The 25,674-nt window shown below is 38.4% G+C and overlaps 1 protein-coding gene and 1 non-coding gene across 3 annotated transcripts in view; both read left to right on the top strand.

Annotated features, from left to right (window-relative positions):
• The window catches only part of LOC126381653 (potassium channel subfamily K member 15-like), a 51,988-nt gene extending 31,286 nt beyond the window's left edge, over nt 1-20,702 (top strand). Inside the window, exons 3-10 of one of the 2 annotated variants that reach the window (XM_050031109.1) lie at nt 1,095-1,231; nt 1,862-1,963; nt 2,700-2,803; nt 3,308-3,558; nt 7,330-7,512; nt 9,355-9,444; nt 17,507-17,636; nt 20,233-20,702. In XM_050031109.1, the coding sequence (XP_049887066.1) occupies nt 1,095-1,231; nt 1,862-1,963; nt 2,700-2,803; nt 3,308-3,558; nt 7,330-7,512; nt 9,355-9,444; nt 17,507-17,636; nt 20,233-20,301 (1,066 nt within the window). In that variant the 3' untranslated portion in view covers nt 20,302-20,702. The remainder of the gene's footprint in view (nt 1-1,094; nt 1,232-1,861; nt 1,964-2,699; nt 2,804-3,307; nt 3,559-7,329; nt 7,513-9,354; nt 9,445-17,506; nt 17,637-20,232) is intronic. The other variant, XM_050031108.1, reaches the window with a different exon arrangement.
• On the top strand, nt 19,061-19,132 carry Trnav-cac (transfer RNA valine (anticodon CAC)). The gene has a single exon. It is a non-coding gene; the product is annotated as a tRNA-Val (tRNA).
• Nucleotides 20,703-25,674: the final 4,972 nt, after the last annotated feature.

Below are 25,674 nucleotides of genomic sequence, written 5' to 3' on the forward strand. Positions count from 1 at the left end.
GAAGGTGCCTGTTCACTCTGGCCTTGAAAGCACCCGGGTTATATGCATTCGGAAATACAGAAGATGGCACTTCTTAGTAAATAAAGATTCTCATGAATTTGATTTAGGTTAGGGTCTTATTAGTCACTATGGTTCTGTAGTACATCGGCTTGGTTCTCAAACGGGAAACGCCGCCGGTTCAAACCGGACTTGCACCACCGAGTTATTAATTTATTTTAAGCGCAATTTTCACTTACACAGTTGGCTCGACCGTTATAGACGGCGATACGACTCACCACCTGTCACGTTGGTCTAACAGAAAGCTCGGTCAGGTGTGGGTACTTAGTTCATCTTGTCATAGATTACCTTATGTGATTTAAGTTAAAATATTGGTTTTAGGCATTAATAGTTTTAGGTCATTTGGCGTCGAGAGAGTTACATCACTACGTTCTGTTTGGCAAACAATGTTCGTTTGCCGATGGATCCTGTAATGTCTCCGCTTATTTGCCGACATTTCGATGTATATTCCGAAGACTTTGATCCCGAATGTCGCGACATTTTGTAATTTTGCTACGTATTGACGTTTACTGACTAATGTACCGTTCATGCGTTACTCATCGTGGAAGTCTTCCTTTCTTTCAAATGTAGTTTTTAGAAGTTACCTGGTTATTGTTTTTTATTTATTGAAAAACAAATAAGGGGCGTTTTAGTGTGGAATCCTGAGGGCTCTGTAAGATTCTCCCATTTTGATACGACGACTGAAGCTACACATCTCTGCTACCCGTTTCATCCAATAACATATGGGTATATTGTATTTATTTGCAATATAAAAGTTTGTAATTAATACTTGATATGCTACAGGGTGTTAGTGACACCGTAAGGAATATTGAGGGGGATGATTCAGACCATGATCCTGAGTTGATATCAAGTGGAATTATTTTCAGTTCCATGCTTTTGCGACGAAAAATTTCACTTAATATTAACTCAGAATCCGTTACGATGTCACTTACACCCCGTATAATTTGATGTAACGTAATTTGATTGAATGCAATGTAATTGTGATTTTTAAATTTGTATTTGAAAAGTAATTTTTGTTTTATCATTGTTTGTTTAAGGATAAGTAAAGAGCTCCACGTGTACCAAAGCAAGATCGTGTTCGCTGTCCGGCACGGTTGGGACGGAGGCCGCTCCAGCCGGCAATGGAGCTTCTCCTCCGCCTTCCTCTACTCCCTCACTGTCATCACTACTATAGGTTGCTATATCTTTTATTCTTGTACATACATGTTATGTTACTGTAAAATCCCGAACATCACTGGTCCTGTGTCACATCGGACCCCGGCACTGAACTTGCACCAATGAGTTATTAATATATCTTAAGTGCAGTTTCACAGTCTGCGTGTGTTTATTCCTGTATTCCAGAATAGTTTTTTTGAAGCTGTTAATACACCAGAAAAGCTTCGTCCGAAGGACGTAATATACAATCCTGACGACTCTAGCCATAGAGGAGGCCAAAAAGTCGCGACACCAAACACTTCAGGACCCCGATACCGACCCCGCCGGTCGACGATTTCCTTCAACCAGCCCTTATCGTTATGGACCCTCTAGGGTCGATTAATTCTTTCAAATATTTTTCCTCTCAGACCTGTTGTCTCAAACGTTGTACCGGGTGAGAGCCTTCAGCGCTCCCCATTTGTCGGGCTAAGTAGTTAATGCCATCTGCGGCAAATCTACAATAAGTCACGTCAAAAAAAAAAACAGCCTAGTTGAAACCTTGTCGTGGTGCCCCACTGCAGCGCAAAGGTTTCGCTTCTTCTCTCCCACTCTTCCTTATTCCCTCCTGTTATAATATGACATTGTAAAGCCATTTTGCTTTTGCTTCCAGGTTACGGTCATCTGTCTCCGCGGACGAGTTGGGGCAAAATCTCCACCATCTTCTACGCACTCCTCGGGATGCCGTTGTTTCTGCTCTACCTCACTAATGTTGGTAAGATTTTTAATTTACCTTACTTGTGATATTTATTATCTTCCAACTTCGATCATAATATTGGTACATGCATTGTTGCCGCCTAAAAGAGGCGTTATAGCAGCAATGCGTCGCGTTTTTATAGTTATCTTAGATTAAACAGACGACATTTTTTCGAAATACTTGAAGTGACAGTATACTTTAATGTTTTCTCATTGACACATATATAAACTAAACTAACTAAGCAGAGACTAAGGAATTCCATTTACTTCGACCATGATATACTTCTCTTGCTTCCTACACATTCATCAATCGTTTCATAATGATGATAATGATAATTTATTTGATAACATTCGTAACAGGTCATATTAGTTCACAACCTATCATAAGTAGGTATTTATTACAATTATTCTATTACCTATTCCAACGTCAACGTAATAAACCATTACAAGTAATAATTTATTTGAAACGCTAAAATAAATTGTATTTTATATATTTATTTTATATTTATTTTATATATTAAAATAATTACGTTAATTCTTTAGTAAAAAAATAAAAATAATAAATTGTATAATTATGTAATATGTAAAATACACGCACGCCGGTTTTCTCATTGAGTTGCAAGTTGACATTCTGGGTTGAGTTACGTCCCCCTACTCGGAACAGGCCGTCCATCGGACGAGATACAGCGTATTTCATAAACGTTCTACTGCGGTTTAGTAGTAAAAAAATAAAAATAAAAATTGTATTTTCGTAGGTGAGCTGTTGGCGCGGTGGTTCAAATGTATCTATGCACTAGTATGCCTCTGTAGAGGGTGCCCTGGATTCTCAAGAAGAAGGATTGCCAGACTTCGTACTCAGGTATGCTCTTCCTTAGTTGAAACCAATATCGAAACCCATTACCAATTTACTGTCGGGTTGCATTTGATCACTATCCACCTTATTTATATTACAAAACGAAGATTAGAATTAGAATTAGTACCAGGTTTAAAAAATAGGCGGAAGTAGGAAAATGTCCCGCGGTTGCAGCGCTAGTGTCGCAAATTCGACATATAATTATTATGACTGGCCTTGACATTGACAAATGAAACTATTCATTACAACTGAAGGACTTCTTTCGTGGCGCAGACTATACTTTAAACATGGTATTATTTACAAGACATATACTTGGTTACTTCTTGGCTTACTTCTTACTTCATCTTGTACTTATGTTTTTTTAGATCCAAGGCATGTGTGGGCTGTTAAGAATGCTGTAACTTGTTTATTTATAGTCTCTGAACAAGATATTGCTGAACAAAAATCATACAAAACTTTTGCATAGAATTAGTTTGTCGATATGATAAAAAAAATGTATTTTGGTTTCAGTTAGATATTAGTGAAGCAGAGAGCATAGAGCGGCCGGAACATTGGAGGGAGCGGCATGACTGGGACACGTTCTGCAGACATCCAGACTTGAGGCATATGGACTATTATCCAGAGTTCTACGCTCCAGGCAGATTCCCATCAAGGCCGAGATTCCCCACAGAAAGAATTCCCTTGGAAAGAATCCCGGAGAGGGCAGAAAGAATACCCGACTTCGAATCTGCGGGTACCCCACCACACAGATATTTTCAAAGGTAATTTTCCTTCAACTCATTTACTGAGCAATCTATCATTCTCGTGATTGATGGAGGGCCCGAGATTGTGAAGAAAAGAGTATTATTTCAAAGTGACATGGGTAAGTCAATGAAATGTGTTTTATTCATTCCCCTCAAAATTTTTGTTGGATGGAAATTCAGCTCCAAGCAGGAAGAATTAATTTCACGCCCGTCTGTGTAAAAATGGAATTCATTTTCATTTAGAGTACTTTACGGGATTGGTAACATGACGTAAAACAAGCAGCCTTTTATGACGTCACAGCTGGGCACAGCTCCTCTAAGCAATAGATGGGGGTAGGTGCGGAGCATATTGGGTAGTTTCCTAGGTCAAAAATAAATTCTGATTACTAAATAAAGATAGATCTAAAGGTTGTTATAAGTTTACGCGGTTATTATCATAATTAAAACACATAATAACGGGTTCTTACCGCGTTTAAATGGGGATATGAGACTCCCGATATTTCGAAAAGAGGCTATTGAAATCAGAAAACATAATAATTTTAACAAGGAAGACGGGTTCAAATTATCGACCATGTGGAATCCAGTAGTAGGTGTTGTAAAAAGCTTAAAACGGCCTAATGTGGTGAAAAAACGTGAGGACACAGTGAGTGCGGTTTGTCGTAGTGAGTTTGGTGCGAGTTCAGATGGTTCCGAACATTCCGATTTGAAAAACATAAACAAGCGGCAAAGAAAGAGGGTAGACAGATATGTCTGCCCGTAGAAAAAAAAAATAGGGATCTACCTACTCCACTCCAATCTCATCAGTCATCCCGTGATCATGGCACTTGCAACAGTGTCGAAATATCGGGAGTCTCATATCCCCATTTAAACGCGGTAAGAACCCGTTATTATGTGTTTTAATTAAGATCTAAAGGTGACAAAAAACGTTTTCTTTTTTCTATTTAACTTATTTATGAATTTTAATAACGAATAATGTAATAATAAGTGCGACAATTTGTTACGTTTATCTATGACGCCACATGCTGCTTTTTCATACAAATTCCATAGTAACTGATTTGACTAGACAGCCATCTATTCTTCGTGCCGTGGTCGAGTTATGATGACCGGAATTCTCCAACGCGCGGCCAATGCCTTGGGCAAGTGGTTTCGCAAATGGAGAATCGAGGTAAACCCGGAGCAAAGTGCAGCGGTGTACTTTTCAAAGGGCTATTATAACACGCCACGGTCACGCCGTCAACTTAAAGTCATCACGATGTTCGGCAAGCCGATCCCTTGGGAGGAGCAAGTCAAATATCTTGGCGTAGTTTTAGATATATGTCTTACTTTGAAGGCCCATAACAAACGTGACCGCGCCGGCGGTGTCGGTATCGGGGTTCTAATGTTTCCGTTAGTAAAAAAGCGCAAAACTTGTGTAAAAAGAGCTTTTCCTAGCCTTTAGGCAGATAACACTAGACTACAATAAAGAACAATTAAATAAAAGAATAGCAGGCAGTATATGTAATCCGTGTCTGTGGTGTCCTAAAAAATAAATGATTCTTTCTTTCATTCAGTGTCCTTACTATTAAAGAGTATTTAGTACAACGGGAATACTTCCGGTACCTACATGACCTACTATAATTCATCATCATCATCATCAGCCCATTAACGTCCCCACTGCTGGGGCACGGGCCTTCCTTATGGATGGATAGGGAGATTGGGCCTTAAACCATCACGCGGGCCCAGTGCGGATTGATGGTTATTAACGACTGCTAATGCAGCCGGGACCAACGGCTTAACGTGCCTTTCGAAGCACGCATGCACCCATCCTATGTCCGGCCTTAGCGAAAGTTGCTTAACTTCAACAATCGCAGACCGAACGCGTTTACCGAGCTCCTCATCCTCCTGTACTACTATAATTAATCCTCATGTATTTACAGTCTATATAATTAATAAAGTAATTAGTTTAGCCGCATCCTATTAAGTAATAATATGTTATTACTTCCACATAATTAATCTCAAGTAGATGAAATTAATGGTCCGCTAAGATTAATTTTAATTATGTCTAGACCAATATCTTTACCTGTTGCTGTGGTCTAGATAATTATTTCGTGACCCTAGGTAATACAGTTTTTTTTCTACGTAAGTGTGGAGTACCTAAATACGTTTTATAATTGAAAGATGTCCTGTCGCCTGTATTACCTAGAGCTACTTCTCATATATACATTCATTCAAACACATACACGCAAACAAACCCTACAAATACGCTCACGCACGGGCGCACACACACGCACACACTTGAAAAAACACACTCAAGAATAAAACAAACCCTACAAAGACGCTCACACAGGGGCACACACACACACACACACACACACACACACACACACACACGCACAGTCAAGAGTACCTACCTATAATTTTATTTGATTGTCATTTGATTTTATTGTTTTTTACCTAAAGCTGCTATATATTTCTATTCAATGTCCTCTAGCCCTCAATTACTTACGCACAATATCCCAGGATGAGGAAACGGCTGAAAACCAGCGCTAGATGGCGCCATAGCATGGCTCCATCACAGCACAAGCTGAGCCATTTCCTTTTGCCCGTATTCGTAATATAATTACCTAGTTCTTATAGATAAATGTACACTGTTACTGGCAATAAATTTAGTCTTAATATTCAATTATTTCGTGTTAGTTAATTTTATCGTAACCGACGACGAGTTGCTATGTCTCTCAATAACGACTAAGAACATGAATTTATGTAAGTCCTACTACATATTTTTAGTTGAATCAGAATCAGAATCAGAATCATTTATTCAACGTAATTATCATGGATAAACTTGTTGAAGGTCAATGTAACATTTTGAATTTACGTCATTTCGCAAGGTGTTATGGCTGAGGAGAAGAAATGACAAGAAACTGCAACAGCAACACATCTTTTAAATCAATGAGGGTACATTACAAGTTATTTAATAACTAGAGGAACACATTTAATACCAGACATTTTTATCATTTAGGTACTCATTAATCTTATAATAAGCTTTTTTACATAAAGTAAGCTTCACGTGAGCTTTAAATTTATTCTCTGACAAATTTAAAATATTATCTGGTATTTTATTGTAAAAACGTATACATAACCCCAAAAAAGATGAATTTAATTTACTTAATCTAGAATTTTGAACAACAATTTTATTTGTTTTTAGTTGCTTAGAGAATACAAAATCATATAAGTCGTGTAGTTGCTTATCGATCTGGGATCAGAAATACCCGAAGGACAATACACCTACGATTCTGATGACCGGACTACACTATCCATAGAGACGGCCTACCAGCCGGCGGCCATCTGTCACTTTCACTGTCCATAACATTGTAGGGTATATAGGGGGTGAGATTTTTTAAGTGATATTGGGTTTGCCCTTGACACCATTCTGCCTCTTAATTAGAAATAACGAGCTTAAGAAGGCCTCCTTATATGACTCAAGTTTGAAGGGAACGAAGATGACGGTTAGTGCATTCTTCTCCTGTAGTTTTTGTGATCATCACCTCATGTACCAGGCAAACAGGCTACTCAAGGAGCTAGTTGATGCCGCAGCAGTACGCCGCTGCGCGCCCCGCATCTAGTGCGAACCGACGCGGGTGGAGGAAGTTTTACATAGCTTCATGCTTTTACCCCTAAAAGGGGTAGGCAGAGGTGTATAAATATAATAAACGCCACTCCTTTCCGCTAAGTATAAGTCTCATGTAATAAGTAAATCTTATTGCCATTAAACATTATTTCAAGTACCCGTATGTCATGTCTATGTACCAGGCGAGCAGACTACACAAGGAGTGCTTCGATGCCGCAACCGTACGCGAGTGCGCCCCCCCGCGCGCCCCGCGGCTGGTCGGAACCGGCACGGATGGACCAGGAAAGCAGCGAGTTCAGCTACGTCACCTTCGACGCTCAGACAATCACAGTGCCTATTAGCGTCTGCGTCGCTATTATGGTTGGGTAAGTTAATGGCATTAACTACTTGGCCAGACATATGGGGAGCTCTCTCAGCTGGGGGTAGGTGGGAGTACCTATGGCTGATGTGTTAAGAAGACAGAAGGCCTGGCCAAATAAAATAGTACATTGTTCAAGTTTCCGATTACTAACGAGGGTGTAGTTTGAGGTCCGAGGCATAGCTGAGGCCTTAATACACCCGATCTGTGAATCGAACTTTATCCTAACTGACACGTGGTGCATTAAACTGTAGTTTCCTACAGGGTAAATACCTAGCTAAAATTGTGTTTAGCGGAATAGAAATAAAAGGAAATAAAAATATGGGGGTATTAAATGGGGGTATTAAATTTATCGCTCAGCATTTTCAGCCATGTTCTGACATCAATATAGGTACATAATATTATAAATTCTCCTCAAAATCTAAATCTAAATAAAATTCTAAATTATTATTAAATTGTATAAATTATATTACTTACTTTAAAACATATCTTATTACTTACAGAACAAAACACTTATTAGTATTTTAACTTACTCGTATTTTAGAAAGCTTTACGCAATAGGTACTACTTAAAAAGATTTTTTTGAAATAATGAGTTTCTTTTACTCATGACTGAGCATAGTCAAAATAGAACGAAGGAAGTTTTTTCCTTTGCTAGAACATAAGCTTTTTTAAAAACCCTGTTCAGACAAGAAACGAGCTTTTGAAATTGCCTCTACATGAAGGAAATTACTTTGAGTCTTATGTGAAATCGATGCGATATAATATTGCGTCCTGAATTTATCTTTCGTTAAAATTCAGCCGTCGTCTTAAACCATTCGATATTTTGTTGATATACGTTATTTCATTTTTTTCTTCTTCTATCGTGTGGATTGTGAGATGGATTACCAACCCCATCAACCCTGGTGTTAGGGTTACTATTGAGCCGCCAAAGGCCCCTGACATCTGGCTCATGTAATGACTACTTACTTACGTCAGTAAGTAGTAACCGGGACCAACGCCTTAACGTGCCTTCCGAAGCACGGATCATCTTACTTTCATTCATTCATTCGTTCATTTTTGTTATTCGAGTACCTATAATATTTTATTTCGCTGTTACAACGATGCGACTTTTTAAGCTAAGAAAACGCTCAATGCAATCGGTCAATCTGGTAATTTCAGTCTGCAAGTCTTGCCAAACTGGGGATAGTCTCACAACTGTTTTCTTTTTAGACGAGTCTAAACTGGACCCGAAAACTGGGTCGTGAGCCCAAAGGTCAACTACTGGACTAAAGAGGCTGTTAATCATAATGACACTGTTAACCTATACAGACTAAGAGCACAAGTTGCCCGTCTGTCTGTCGAAAGAAATTAATGCAAGAGAGAAATCATTTTCTCTAAAGCAGGATACACGACTACCTACCTATAGAGGTACTTCTTCAGAAATTTTTGTCAGATAATTTTATTAATTTAGTATAAAAATACTTTACTTACTTCGGCCTTAAATTGACTCAGCATCCACGTTTCAGCACCGGGTAGGAGCCTTCAGCGCTCCCCATTTGTCCGGCCAAATATCGCGGCTCGACTTGGATCGAAGGCTTTGAACAATAGCCATATGATAGTTAAAAATAAAAGTCAATAAGGAATTTAAACTTCAGCATGACGCCCAGAGCCGAGGTTCGCGCCCAACTGGGCACCCTCAGGCCTGTTGTCTTTAAATGTGGAACCGGGTGAGAGCCTTCAGCGCTCCCCATTTGTCCGGCCAAGTAGTTAATGCCATCTGCGGCAAATTTACAATAAGTCATGTCAAAAGAAAAAAAAACTTCAGCTAGGTATTTGTGTAGGTAAATAATGATCATTTTTGTCATCAGGTATTTAATATTCGGGTCGATGATATTCGGGCTATGGGAGAAGTGGGACCAGCTGGACGGCGCGTACTTCTGCTTCATATCGCTAAGCAGGTAACTTCTTCTTATCGTGTCGATGGCAAACTAAATAGTATCGGCCAAAAACTTGGCAACAAGTATGGCGCTATCTGCAGCGCTCATCAGATCCTCCTGCGAGCAGGTGTTCGGGCACGCAGGACACGATGTAAGATGTTCCATCGTTTGGGGAATAGTGCCGCACTTGCACTTTAAGTCCGAGCCATCCAAGAAACCCCACCTGAACAAATTGTCCTTACAGGTAACTAACGATTACCTACTCGATTCGTAGAGGCGGTCTATTAGCTCTCGACAGCAAAGACTGAAACTTTGTCGAAGTCTTTTTACGCTGTCAGAGCCTTTGGAATGCTTATATCCGATTTCAAATAATATTAATAATGTTCTTTCCAACAATGATCGACTATTTATCTAATGAGTGACAGCTGACAACCACACGATTCATCTGAAATCCATCTTAGGACTACAAAAGGTTGCATTGATTTTTTCAAACTATGTGTCCCTAACATATACATATAAACATAAATTTAATAAAGTACAAACATATTATATTAGGACTATTCGCTATGTTTTTATGTATACATATATATAAGCTATATACATAGAAATATAGCGTTTCCGAGGCTATAGTCATATATGTCTGCACTTTATTAAATTTATGTTTTAAATGTATATGTCACCGTAAAATTGTAAATAACGTTAGATTATAATCTATCTCGCGAGATTGTGAACTGTCGAAAAATTGTGAATCGTATCATATTGCTTACAATTTAACGTATTATTTTTCGGTGGATTATAATTTATCGAAGTGAAACCGTCAAATTGTGATACGAAACGCACCTCGCGTGCTATACCATAGAGTTACAAAACTATTAGAGTGAGCATAATGTTAATTTGGGATTCTCTTAAAATGCATAAATGTTTTTGTCATAATTTTAATTATCGATAGATTATAATCTAACGTTATTTACAATTTTACGGTGACATATACTTACGATGGTAGTTATTTAAGTTTCCCTTTGAAATGCAAGTGGTTCACTCCACGATCGGAACACTTATCTTGATCGATGTGTGTGACGTCACTCTGTTATTTCCCGGGAGACGGGAACCCGGATCGAATGTCGACTTGAAATGTTCACCAAATTAGTTTACTTTGAAATAAAATACCGAAAATGTAAGTAAAAAATTTAACAAAATAGTAGTCTTTGCTCAGACGTCTTTTGTGTTATAATTGTTAGATGCCTTTACAACCAAACCAGGTTCTGTATTAGAATTAGGGAAAGAAATCCCAATCCGGGATCCCGATCTCGGGAGATCTCATGTAATTTTTTGGGATCAATTATAGTGTACCTACTACTTATATGTTATTGTGTATCTTATTGTTCCATATATACTCTTGGTTATTCATTAATAAATCAGTATTGATTCGGACTCCAGGCTTTCAATTGCTCTTTCCCTATATGGCGACCCTGCCTCGCCGTTGCGGGGAGTGTCATGTTACGCGAACTCGCGACGGATAGAATCGTTTATTGAAATATAGCGCAATAATATTTTAGAACTTTTACCTGCTGTGGATCAAGGATATAACATCATAATGGGAAAAGAACAGTCAAAACCGGTGCAGAGCAATTCTGATGGCAGGAGCAACACGTTCGCGACCCAGGTGGGCTACGAGAACAAGATGGAGGTCAACAGCACTTTAGTCTTGGGACATCTCGGCCAAATCAACATCTCTGTCATGATCTTCGTAACAATCATTGGAATAGCATTTCTACTCGTCTTCATCCGGTACCTCAACGCTTGTCTGAATAAGCGTATAGAGCAGAGAGCGCAAGCAATCACTTTCAGACGGAGGAACATCGAGGCAGAAAACGTGTAAGCGGAGTTGGATGTTACAACAGCAGGGGAGAGTCCAGTTGGAGTCCAGGAGGTGTCGATGTCCATAAGGAGAGACATTATGCGGAACTATAAATGTGTGAAATATAAGTGTGGTAAATAAAAATAATAAAGGACAAGTGCGCGTAAATTATAGAAGTGAAGTGCCGTATCCATTGAGCAGAGTTGGACACGTTGCGCGGGGACATCGATGCGTTAAAACGATGAGCGGATATTAGAGGTATATTAAGATCATGATAAAATTACAGTTTAAAAGTATAACCAGTGCTAGGAGAAAATAAACAAAGTTAATGCCTATATATAGTTTATATCAAAATAAGTAAGAAGATAGCTATCTATATATCATACCGTTATTATTAATATGCATCTTAGTTATTAATGGCGCTAGAATTGCGTACAATATATAAGGAGTTAAAAGGAATTAGAGAATATTTAATAAAAGAAGGAAAACGTAGATACATTAAAGGAAAAGCTGAGGCTAAGTTAAATGAAGCAAATTTAATTATAGAAAAATTAAGTAAATCAGTGGAAATATTCTCTAGTTTCATAACTGAAGGTAAATTAAGTAACGAAGATATATCTAAGGGTCAGGCTCTTATAGATAAGATAAATGCATTATATAATGAAATAAGGAATTTGTGTGTGAAACCTAGCACTAGTGATACTTCGGATAACGAGTCAGGAAGTGAGGGAACTGCAAATATGGCGTCATTTGATTTAAAAACTGCGGCAAACATGCTGCCAGTAATGAATGATGACGAACTCGTCACATTACAATTATTAGATGCCATTGAATTATATGATACTATGTTAAAGAACGAGGATAAAACCCATTTAATCAATTTTGTATTAAAAACAAGGTTATCTTATGGTGCTAAGTTGAGATTAAATGGAAATTACACGTCTGTAGAATCGTTACTGTGTGACATGCGGAGACATCTTTTGACTAAAAAGTCCGATACAGCTTTGCAAACACGTCTTCAAAGTGTCAGGCAGAATAATCGCTCAATTACCGATTTCGGAGCGGAGGTAGAGCGATTATTCGCCGATTTAACGATTTCTCAGGCAGATGGCAACTCGGAGAACTACAAAGTCCTAAAACCAATTAATGAGAGGAATGCTATAAAAAGGTTTTCAGACGGGCTACGCGATCAAAGGTTAAGCACCATTATAGCGGCCCGCAACTTCACGTCCTTGAAGGATGCCATCCGCACGGCGCAGGACGAGGAGATGTCTTCTCCGGCGCCAGCCGTGATGCACTACCGGAGAGGTAGGTCACAAGGACGAGGCCGCGGCGCGCGACCCTGCCGTGGGAATTACCAACGTGGACGTGGTTACCAACATAAACCAGGTAATTATCAACATCATAATAATTATAATTCGTCCCGAGGGAATTCGTTTCGTGGAAGCCATGCTCGTGGCAGAGGACAGCCTTATATGAATCGCAGGTCAAATCAGGTCAACGTCATAGATGAGCAACGTGAATCATTCACAGTAGACGTCGAAGATAGAAACCTGAATCAGTTTTTTCGAGCATGACCAATTATGTTATTGCAACAACATCAACTCAGTTCAGTTCAGCATATCTAATGTTACATTTAATTGGCTAATTGACACGGGTGCAACGCTCTCAGTTGTTAAGTATGAAACATTGCAACAAATGAGTCAATCGTATTACGAAGAGCGTATAGACATAAAAGGAATAGGTGGCAACTTGACATCGGAAGGCTACGTTTATTTAAAACTAAATTACAATGGCAGAGAATTTTTGCACAAATTTTATGTGTTCAAAAATTTGAGTTGTAACGGAAACGGTATTATAGGTCAGGATTTTTTGAGCAAATATAAATGCTTATTAGATTTTGAATTAAATACACTAACTTTGAATCATGGACAGCCAATAGTAATACCTTTGCGAATGGGTCGAGTTGGTTATAATAATTATTTATCAGTACCGCCAAGATGCGAAAAGATATATTACGTAAAAACTTTAGAAGAGGGAGATTGTGTGATGGAAAGCAGAGAGTTATGTGAGGGTGTGTTTCTAGCTGGAATGGTAGTATCAGTGCGAGATGGATTGATACCTATTAAAATTCTAAACACACGGGAAGAAGAAGTGAAATTAAGTTATTTTAATATTGATTTGGAATGTTTGGATAAGTATGAGTTGTGTACTTTTAAAAAAGATATCGTGAATGCGGAAAGAGTGAAAAAGTTGTTTTCGTTACTGGAACTAGGTCATTTGCAGGATTATGAAAGAAGCGAAATTGAGAAAATTTGCGCAAAATTTCCAGATGTATTTTATATTCCGGGCGATAAGTTAGGCTTTACTAATGTAGGTGTACAAAAAATACATCTGAAAGAAAATGCAACTCCTGTTTATTCCAAACCATATAGGTTACCACACTCGCAAAAAGCTGAAATAGACAGACAGATAAAAAAGATGCTGGAAGACGATATAATAGAAGAAGCGGAGAGTGAATGGAATAGTCCACTTCTGCTAGTGCCTAAAAAGTCGGATGATGAGGAAACAAAGAAATGGCGCGTGGTGATTGATTATAGGAAGGCGAATGAACGAATAAAAGATGATAAATTTCCTTTACCCAATATTACGGAAATTTTGGATTCATTATCTGGTTCGATGTATTTTACGCATTTAGATATGAATCAAGGCTATTATCAAGTTCAATTAGATCCCGAAAGCAGAAAATACACAGCTTTTACTACCAACAAACAATACCAATTAAAAAGATTACCAATGGGTTTAAAAATTAGTCCGAATGCGTTTAGTAGAATCATGACCGTTGCCTTATCTGGATTGAATTATGAGAAGTGTTTTGTTTATCTTGATGATTTGATTTGCTTCGGTCGAAATTTAGATCAACATAACAAAAACTTAATTGATATTTTAAATAGATTGCGAAAAGTCAATTTAAAATTAAACCCGGCCAAATGTCAGTTTCTAAAAAAAGAGCTGCTGTATTTGGGACACGTAATATCTGAAAAAGGAGTTTTGCCAGACCCGAACAAGATAAAAGCCTTGACAAATTATCCTAAACCTACAAATTCGGATGAAGTTCGTCGCTTTGTAGCGTTTGCGAACTATTATAGAAAATTTATGCCTAAATTTGCGGAAATTTGTATACCATTAAACAAATTATTGCGTAAAGGAACTTTATTCGAATGGACGGAAGAATGTGAGCGAGCTTTTGAAAAACTGAAAGAGATGTTAGTTAAACCACCAATATTGCAATACCCTAATTTGGACTCTGATAATACTTTTATTTTACACACTGACGCCTCTGGGGTAGCGATCGGTTCCATGTTGTGTAACAGTGATGACATGCCTATCGCATACGCAAGCCGAGCTCTAAATAAGGCAGAATTAAATTACCCCACCATCGAAAAAGAGCTTCTGGCTATCGTATGGTCAATAAAGTATTTCAGGCCATATTTATATGGTCGGAAATTCAGAATAAAGACGGATCATCGGCCACTAGTTTATTTGTTTAATATGGCAAATCCGTCCAGCCGGCTAATGAAATTTCGTTTGAGTTTAGAAGAATACGATTACAGTATAGAATATGTGAAAGGGGCGAGTAATGTGGCTGCAGACGCATTATCTCGCATCGTATTGACGTCAGAGGATTTGAAAGATATGAATAGACATATAGCATGTGTGATGACTCGAAGTCTGAGGAAGAAAGAGAGAGAGCGAAGGGACACCAGTTCTTTGGATGATATGCAATTGACCGATGATTGGACTGATCACCCAAAAATCGTCGATATGCTTAAAAAACCAAATAACTGTGTGGAGTTAACTGTAGAATCAAAAGTGGAATTAGAAAAATTAAGAAAAAGTGGGAAAATGCAGATAGAAACAAAATCATTGTCATACGTGCCTAGTAGGTCAGTACTTTATGTGAACCCAACGTCTCGAGCATTAGTCACGCGAGCCGAGCTAGTGAGGGAGTTGAGTTACATTTGTACCCAAATTGGTATCGCAGAAGTCTACATTAGTAAAGATAAAAATAATTATAAATTTATAGAAGAGTTAACTCAAGAAATTAGGAACACTCCTAACTGGAAGGGGCCCCGGTTATGTATTGTTAGAGGAGTGCAAAAGGTTGACAATGTAGACGATATTCGAGTAATTTTGAACGACTTTCATCTATTACCCACGAGTGGCCACGCGGGTATTAGACGAATGTTGAACAATATAAAAAGATATTACTTTTGGCCATCCATGCATAAGGATGTCGAAAATTTTGTCAAAAGCTGTGACAAGTGTCAAACGCAAAAGCATATGGTAAAAACTAAACAACCAATGGTAATTACTTCAACAGCCACTTCGTCGTTTGAGAAAATATACTTGGACATTGTAGGCCCAATAGCTAAAGATTATAGTAATTACAATTACATTTTAACATTACAGTGCGAGTTGACAAAATTTACAGAAGCCTATCCATTGCAAACGAAGGACACAGTATCGGTGGCAAGATGTTTTGTTGATAATTTTATTCTTAGATACGGGATACCGAAGGAGATAGCGACAGATCGCGGAAGTGAGTTTATAAGCAGCACCATGTCTGAGGTATGTAAGCTTTTGAACATTACTCAGATATCCTCCACCGCCTACCATCATGAGAGCATCGGTGCGCTCGAGAACTCACATAAGGCTCTGGGTGCGTATTTAAGAATAGTTACTAACAACCATCAAACGTCGTGGAGCAGCTGGTTGCCGTACTGGTGTTTTTCCTACAATAATACAGTTCATACTGAAACAAAGTATACCCCTCATGAATTGGTTTTCGGAAAAACATGTAACGTTCCAAGTAATTTCACTAAAGAAGAAGTTGATCCACTGTATAACATCGATAATTACCCTTTAGAATTTAAGTATCGCTTGCAGATGTCACAGAAAGACGCAAGGGACAATTTATTGAAAAGTAAAGTGATTCGCAAACAAAAATATGATAAAACTATTTACCCTGTATATTATGATAAAGGTAATTTAATATTGATAAGAAACCCATCTAGTGATAAGAAAGAAAGTATCTATTTAGGTCCTTATCCTGTATTAGAAGATAAGGATCCAAATGTTATTATTTTAAAGAACGGGAAAGAGGATATTGTTCATAAAAACAGAACTAAATTATACCATTCTCGTTAATTTTTAAAATAAAATGAATTATTAATTTAATTCATTTTATTTTCTCCCTCTCCCCGTTGATATAGTGTACCTACTACTTATATGTTATTGTGTATCTTATTGTTCCATATATACTCTTGGTTATTCATTAATAAATCAGTATTGATTCGGACTCCAGGCTTTCAATTGCTCTTTCCCTATACAATCCCGATCAGATCTCGTATGTGATCAAATCACATACGAGATTGGCGGGATTGGGCGAACCTACTTGATTCTCCTTTTTTCAAAATTCAATTCAAAAATATCTTTATTCAGTAGGTAACATAGTTACACTTTGAATCGTCAATTTTACATAACGAACGTCTTATCCGCCTAAAACTACTGCAGCTTCTCACAACCTGTATAGCCGGGGAAAAGTTTTATTTTGATGATGCTGATTGCCAAAGAAAACTTAATTACTTAGTTAGTAATATTGTAGAATAAAGGTTTTTATTTACTTTCAAAAAATATTTTGTTTTAATTAAACTCACTAGTACAAACAAGAAATTTTCATCGTTTTCAGCCATCCTAACTTTATATTTTTTGATGAACTAGACGAGATCCCGAAAATTGCGGGATCTCGCGGGATAGATATTTACAATCCCGCGGGATCTAGAATTTGCGATCTCGAGTCGGGATTGCATTTCCTAGTCAGAATCTACTTCGGGTCTATTTAAGAAACGTACTTCAATGAAGTCATTGAAGTACTTTTTTTAAATACCACTATTCACTTTTATTCGCTTATAGAACAGCATAGAAGGAATGTTTAAAGTTCACGTTTACTGCACCGGGTCCGGACCAGCTCCAACAGTCTCTTAAACGTGGTGGCGGACAGAATTGACTGTCCCGTTGTGAGGCATTGGATTGACATCCATATATTATGACACTAGGTTTTTTTCATGTTAATTTAATAAGTGCTTACTAACATAGTATAAGTCCCTTACTAACCATTATGGATGTACAAAAGTCCGAAATAAAGTTTTTTTTTTATGTCAGTATTGGTTTCGGTGACTTCGTCCCGGGCGAGAGGATATACACTCCCCGGATCGAGACGTCCTTCATCGTGTGCTCCATGTACCTGATGCTGGGCATGGCCCTCGTCGCCATGTGTTTTAACCTCATGCAGGTTGGTATGCTGATTTGGAAGAGAGAATATTTTCTTCTTCTCGTCATCATCAGGCCTCAATCAGTCAATCAATAATACTTTATTGCACAACGACATAATGAATAGGACATAAGCACAATAGGCGGCCTTATTGCTAAACAGCAATTTCTGCCAGGCAACCTTAGGGTGAAAGAAGTCCTCATACATCTTTGCACTGTTTTCTTTGTTCTGTTCTCATATATCTTCTTCTCTTCTCTTCATCATCATGCGTCATACATCGTTTCTAGATGATTTATACAGCGTCCAGGAGGCACTGTTTACTCTTCTTCTATTATTACTAACCTTATCAATTCTGGTGTCAAGGTAATTACTATGCCGCCAAAGGCCCCTGACATGGCTCATGTAACGACTACATATCAGAAAATAGTAACCGGGACCAACGGATTAACGTGCCTTCCGGAGCAGGGATCATCTTAGTTTTGGACAGTCGGGTGATCAGCCTGTAATGTCCTAACCAAAACAGGGCTCACAAAGTGATTGTTGTAATATGTGCCCACCGGTATTCGAACCTGAGACCTCCCGATCGTAAGCCCGACGCTCTAATACTGAACCACGGGGGCCGTGTGAAGAATGACTCATACATTTTTTTTTATTATTGTTTATGCCTGTTCCCCCATTATTTTATTACTCCTTATCACAATTTAACAAATGATAATAATAATAATATAATAATTTATTTATTATCAAAGAAATTTGTACAGATGTGCAATTAAGTTAAGTGCCTATATAGAAGGTGTACAAATTATTTGTTGAACTCTGATCTCCAAACTAAGCTTATAGGCCTGTGTCTTGGGGATCAGCGTTCGGCCAGGCAGAGATTGAACTGGTTGAGCTGTTAGTTAGGGCAACACATCCTATGCAAAAGGTATCAAAAATATAAAGATATATAAGGGGCTAGAAGACCAACTTTTAAATAATAAAAATTCTAGAAAATCTCGGAGGTGATAAAGAAATTTACGGTGGAAAAGCAGGTAGGATAAATCTTGGTTCTTGGACCAGTAATGAGGTGTCACTAGAAGCCGTTATAGGCTAAATCCGCTGGTTATAATCTATATGACGTCACACTAAATTCAATATGGCGCCCTCTAAGGAGATAGAACTGTAAAAAATACTATTTTCTGGTAACGACATATAGGCGCCTCCGAAATCCATTTTTCAGGTATGTGGGTTTCCTCACGATATTTTCCTTCACCGTTAAGTACGAGTGGGTCTTATAGTAATCCTTATACGGAACCCTGTGCGATCCATAATACACGAGATGTAATAGAAAGGATAACGCAAAACTGTCGTAATATATATTTTCATTGTGTTCACATCGTGTTCACATTCGTCCGATATGGCTGGGAATAGATGGAATAGTATCGATGGTACTTTATTATGGAAGGGCCTCTGTGGTCCAGTGGTTGAGCGTTGGACTCACGATCCAGAGGCCCCGGGTTCGAATCCCGGTGGGGGCATATCACAAAAATCACTTTGTGATCCCTAGTTTGGTTAGGACATTACAGGCTGATCACCTGATCGTCCGAAAGTAAGATGATCCGTGCTTCGGAAGGCACGTTAAGCCGTTGGTCCCGGTTACTATTTACTGACGTAAGTGAGTAATCGTTACATGAGCCATGTCAGGGGCCGTTGGCGGCTCAATTATAACCCTGACACCAGGGTTAATGAGGTTGGTATTCTACCTCACAACCCACACGATAAGAAGAAGAAGATTATGGAATAGCATGAGGTTTCCGGTTAGAGTTGGTCTGTGAAAAAGACAGAGATGGACAAAAAAACGTTAAAAAACACTACTTATAGGTACAGTCATGAGCAATATCATGTACCCACTTTAGAACCCTGTCGCATTATCATATATGACATTTAATGAGACTTACGGTTTAATTTGTAAAGAAGTTAATGTGACGTGGTTTCAAAGTGTATACATATTAGTACTTGTAACCGTACCTCTATTTAGAAAAATGAAATACAGTAAACGCTTATTATATCTAAACATTTGGAGTTATTTAGATAAGCTATTTTGAACAGATACAATTTGTTATGTGGCTTACAAGATAAATAAGCTGACAAATAAAACAAAAAATAAAACACAAACTAAATTTGCAAAAGTAAGCGAACTTTTTGTTTTAAAAGTACGTAAATGTTTGTCGTAATTATTATTTAAGTACCCCAGACACTGTTTCAATCGTCTTTAGTAGACTTTTGTTCTATAAAAACAAATATAATGATTGGATAACATAAGACGTTGGTGCTAATTCATGTAAACACCATCTAATTTTCCTTTTCGGCGGATAAGAAAATGACAAGTATAACTTAAAGTAAAATTAAGAGGTGTCTGCAGGAATCGGGGTCATTACCTCAATAAAGCTCAAATAAGCAAAAAAAAAAAGCATTATACTCAAAGTATTTTATGTATCTATATCAACAAGAAAATACTATCATCTTCACTCCACACATTTATCTCCCTTCGTATTTTACAACAATTTTATCGATAGTACAAATTATCGATGCTTAGCTTATCGACGTCATCTGCTCACTATTTGCCATTATATTTCAGGAGCAGGTGATACATTACGCCGCTGGACTGAAGCGTGCCGTGAAACGAATATGCCGCTGTAAGAGATGACAACGTCGTATATACCTTGGAATTGTAGGTTATACTTCATAATAATATAGTTACGTTATTACAGGAAGCGCATATAAGAGCGCAACTAAGCCGCTCCTACGGGCTTAGCACCGTAAGCGCGCGACTCTTTCTCTTTCTCGCCTCGACACACGTCACCCGTCACTCTCTCACAGAACTGCATAGAAAGAGACAGATGATCTCTGTTTGAGGAGCTCGGTGGCGCAGCGTTAAAACGCGCTCGGTCTGCGATCTGTGATGGGGGACCACTAAAAAAAAAAAAAGTTTTCATCTCGAGCTCCTCCGTGCTTCGGAAGGCACGTTAAGCCGTTGGTCCCGGCCTCATTAGCAGTCGTTAATAACCATCAATCCGCACTGGGCCCGCGTGATGGTTTAAGGCCCGATCTCCCCTATCCATCCATAGGGAAGGCCCGTGCCCCAGCAGTGGGGAATCTCCGTTGCGGCGAGAAAGAGTCGCGTGCTTAAGGTGCTAAGCCCGCTAGTTTGGAGACTTGTCGACATGGCCGAATACGGCTGGAGGAATATTATACAGGAAGCCTTCTAGTACCCATACATAGACAAACATAATATCACGCATCTTCCCAGTTGGGGAACGCAGGGACCACGGAATTCCATTGACTACGATGCTGACTTTCGCTTGCTCCACTCTCATCAAAGTCTTCATGTATGCTCGCCGGTTTAGGGTGGTATTAATAAACTAATCTCAGCTGAGACTGCCCTCAAGATCATGCTAAAGTCCCTATCTAAATATTTATAAAAGGAGAAACTGACTGACTGACATATCAACGCACAGCCTAAACGGCTAAACGTAGGCACTTGAAATTTGGAAGCGACGTAGCGTAAGTACCGTAGAGGTGGACTAAGAAAGGAATTCCCGGAATTCCCATAGGAACGGGAATTAGCGGGAAAATCTTTTGTATGAAAAATCTAAACCGCTTAAGTTAGACGCTTGAAATTTGGCATGCAGGTACCTTAGTAAACTTAAAGCTTAGTTGCAACAGGATATTGCAAAATTCCCACGGGAACGGGAGTTAGCGGGAAAAAACTTTTGTATGGAAAAATGTAAACTGCATAAGTTAGATGTTTGACATGCACTCCCCAAACACAAAGATCTCTCTTTTATAATACGCCACGCGGACGAAGTCGCGGGCAAAAGCTAGTTTTTATATAAGAACTGTCACATTTACATGATCTTGAGAGCAGTCTCGAAGCTGAGATTAGTTTATCAATACCACCCTTACATACTCTTGACCTGGGCGTCTAGAAACACCACATCGTTGCAATTCATCATCATCAATATTGCTATTTGACATTTGTTTGCATATGCGCTAGATATACAGGGTGTTAGTGACATCGTAACGAAAACTTTGAGAGATGATTCAGACCATGATTTTGAGTTGATATCAAGTGGAATTTTCCGTCGCAAAAGTATGGATAGGAAAATAATTAAAAAAACACACAAAAAAACTCATGAATTTTTTGACAGGAAATTCCACTTGATATCAACTCAGAATCATGGTCTGAACTATCCCCCTCAGTATTCGTTACGGTGTCACTAACACCCATACTTACTTGTATGGCTACCGTATGTACTTGTACGGGGTGTAAGTGACATCGTAACGAATACTGAGAGGGATGATTCAGCTGATTATTCTGAGTTAATATCAAGTGGAATTTTCCAACGCAAAAGTATAGAATTGAAAAAAAAATAAACATACTAAAAAAAAATACATGATTTTTGCGACGGAAAAATCCGCTTGATATCGACTCAGAATCATGGTTTGATTCATCCCTCAAAGTTTTCGTTACGATGTCACTAACAGCCTGTATACTAGCTCTATTGATTAATCATATATCCAAATTGAATAGAGCTTTCTGGAATAATTGTATTACAATTCGGTATTTGCGTTACAACCTAATTAGTTAGGATGTTAGTGAGAAAACCTTGTATAATAGCGTGTTTACCTATAGATAGACTAGTTAGAGTAGATAGTATAGGATATAAGGCTGGGATAATTATAAATAATTTTTATTTTAGTTTTTTTTTTCTTTATTAATGAAATAAACATCTTGCAATAATCAGTTATACAAAAAAACATTTGTAGATATTTAAAAAAATAGTAAAATAGTACCATTCTTATATACTTACTGCAGTTTTTACTAACACTGTTGGCTCGACCATTATAGACAGCGATACGGCTATCTCTTATCACGTTGGTCCAACAGACAGCTCGGTGAGGTGTGCGTAATTAGTTCAACTCGCGAGTGATGTCCGGGTCTTGCAATCTGGAGATTCCCGATGGGGACATTGTCGAAATCACTTTGTGAGACTGTCCTTTATTTGGTAACGACTTTTCATGATTGAATCATCTGATTGTCCGAAAAAATCTGATTCCGTGCTTCGGAGGGCACGTTAAGTCGTTGGTACCGGCTATTAGCCGTAAAAGCACCTCCACCAACCCGCAGTGGAGCAGCGTGGTGGAGTATGCTCCATACCCCCTCCGGTTGATTGAGGGGAGGCGTAGCAGTGGGAGGTATATAGGCTATTTATGTATGTTATGTATGCGAGTAATGTACCTCTGTCTACCCCAATAGGAACTTAGTCGTGAGCTTATGTTATGTTGTTTAATATTATAGTATATCAGACAGGAATGGTGTGTTTAACAATGAGATCGGGTGGCCCTACTGCTGGGCAAAGGCCTATCCTTGATTTCTCCACTCCTTGCACACCATTGTTCAAGAAAATAATAATCCTTTTGGCAGACTCATCAGAAGGGCTCTTCAGTTAAGGCATTGTCTATAAGAAGGGCTCTCTATATAGCCTTTTAATTAACATAATTATCTCGGCCTATAATACGGTGTTGTATAGATTTATGATTTAGAATAAATGTAGTATTATCTGTATCATTAATGTGTATACGACGTGTTCAAATAGACTTTTGATTTAAATCAATTAATAAAGACTTTAGTTATGGATTTGTGTTTTTGTGTACTCTCTACATTAAGCATAGAATAAGGAATAATAATGACAGGAGCTCGGTGGCGCAGCGGTTAACGCGCTTGGTCTGAGATTGTTGAAGTTAAGCAACTTTCGCAAAGGCCGGTCATAGGATGGGTGACCACAAAAAAAATATCTTCATCTCGAGCACCTCCGTGCTTCGGAAGGCACGTTAAGCCGTTGGCCCCGGCTGCATTAGCAGTCGTTAATAACCATCAATCCGCACTGGGCCCGCGTGATGGTTTAAGGCCCGATCTCCCTATCCATCCATAGGGAAGGCCCGTGCCCCAGCAGTGAGGACGTTAATGGGCTGATGATGATGAAGGAATAATGCTACGTGTAGAACGGCAACTCTCCGCTCCCGACCAACGACTGAGCTACGTTTACCATATCTTCACTTGCCTTTAGGAGAGATTGCGGCCAAGGAAAAAAAAATTAGCACTAGATCGGTAACTATCCGCTTGCACCAACTCGTTACGGGCGCACCAAATCTCCACCAACCCGCACTGGAGCAGCGTGGTGGAGTATTCTCCATACCCCTTCCAGTTGATTGAGGGGAGGTCTGTGCTAAGCAGTGGGACGTATATACGCTGTTTCAAAAAGGCTATTCCTTTTTTGAAAAACACTCAATCAACAATCTCGACTCGGCCGCCGACTTTCTCTTTATGAACTCACGAGAATAAATTATAAAGAATTATAGAGTTAGGAAACTAAAACTGGACTATTTAAACTTCGGAGCAGCAATAACTGCAGCTATTCCCCACAACTGTTTCATAAGTTCTGCAACTGCAACTGCACTTCTAATGCAGTCAGGTCAGGCCGCACTTCTTAATTGAGAAAAAATCTGCCAAGTGCCAGTTGGTGTCGCGTATAGAGGGTTTCGTAAAGAAATCGAATCAAATATTCTTAGATAATTGTAGACAAAATAATCTAAATATACACAAACAGGAATGCAATTAAATTGATCATTACACACACCTGTGAGTAGTTACGTAAATATTTGGTAAACTGATTTAGGATACATTATTTGCAATTAAAATAACTAACTAATAACTAATTCAGGGTTTCAATGTGTAAACTTGTAATTCATTTAAATTATTTGTTTTAAATAACAGTAAATTTGACTTTTTTGCTGTCCCCAATTTATGTATGGGACATACCTAATAGTCTACCCAGCGCGTCTCAATGTTTGGACCTTGTAATTTAATATAATATCCTAAGTAATACAGTTCATTCAATTATTTCTGTGGGGTTTTATTATAATTACCAGCGCACCCTACAAAAATACCTATTATAAAATGGCGAAAATTGTTTTTTTTAGGTTTGTAGGATCGTAGGTATTTTTTATAGATGTTGGATTTTTTGAATTTACTTTCAATGTAATTTCTCGTCGTGTTCCCGAGAAAAAGAGTCCCGATAGGCATACAGGTAGATAACAAAGTGAACCTAAAAATGATCCTTCTCTTGAGGTGCGCAACTCTTAAAAAGTAAAAGGTGTATTAAAATAAAGTTTATTAGAGAAGTACGGCTCCGTGGGTCTTTAAGGTAATTTTACTCGCGAGTCGGTTTTGTTCGAGCTTATTAAAAACTTGTTCTGGTAAGGAGCAACTCATTCTTTACTCTTTGGTTATTATGAGAAATGATCTTTTGCATTTATTTAAATACTTAACTATATTTTTGCAGCATATAAAGCGAATGTTGGTTGATTGAGTGGAGGCCTGTGCCCAGCCGTGGGACTTATATAGGCTGTTTATGATTATGATGCAACCCTATTTGTATAATAAACAAAAAACTACAAAAGCAAAAATGAAAATAAGGAAAAATAAATAGCCCGCAGGGGGAGGTATTTACATTTACTAGTAGTGTTAATAATTATGAGTTAGTTCACGGGTAAATAATATGTATGAGTGTAATTAGCAAATGAGAAAAAAAAATCTATCATGACTCCACTGATAGTGCCAACCAAAGGAAATGTTAATTTTCCTGGGCATTAAACTTGTAAACACAAAACAATTGTGTGACCCTAACCCTGAATTCGGTGCGTGGTTTACCAAACAATAATTATGAAACTGCTGTTATCTTAACCCTCGGACACGTGGACACTATCACTATTAGTGGTCGTCGTGGGAAGAGGGTCCGTCGTGATTTCTATGAGTGTTTTTAGTTGGACAGTTTCAATTATGGTTATTTGGGACTTGCAAACGGTCTGTGTTTGCATGTACGGTCTTTGGCGAGAGATAAAACGAAATTAATTATTTTGTGCGCGTATGAAGCAATTGATGAATGTAGACGAAGCAAGAGAAGTGTGTCAGGATCGAAGCAAATGGAATTCTATAGTCTCTGCTTACCTAGACAGA

Source organism: Pectinophora gossypiella, unplaced genomic scaffold, assembly GCF_024362695.1.
Source record: "Pectinophora gossypiella unplaced genomic scaffold, ilPecGoss1.1 Pgos_75, whole genome shotgun sequence".
Lineage (NCBI taxonomy): Eukaryota > Metazoa > Arthropoda > Insecta > Lepidoptera > Gelechiidae > Pectinophora > Pectinophora gossypiella.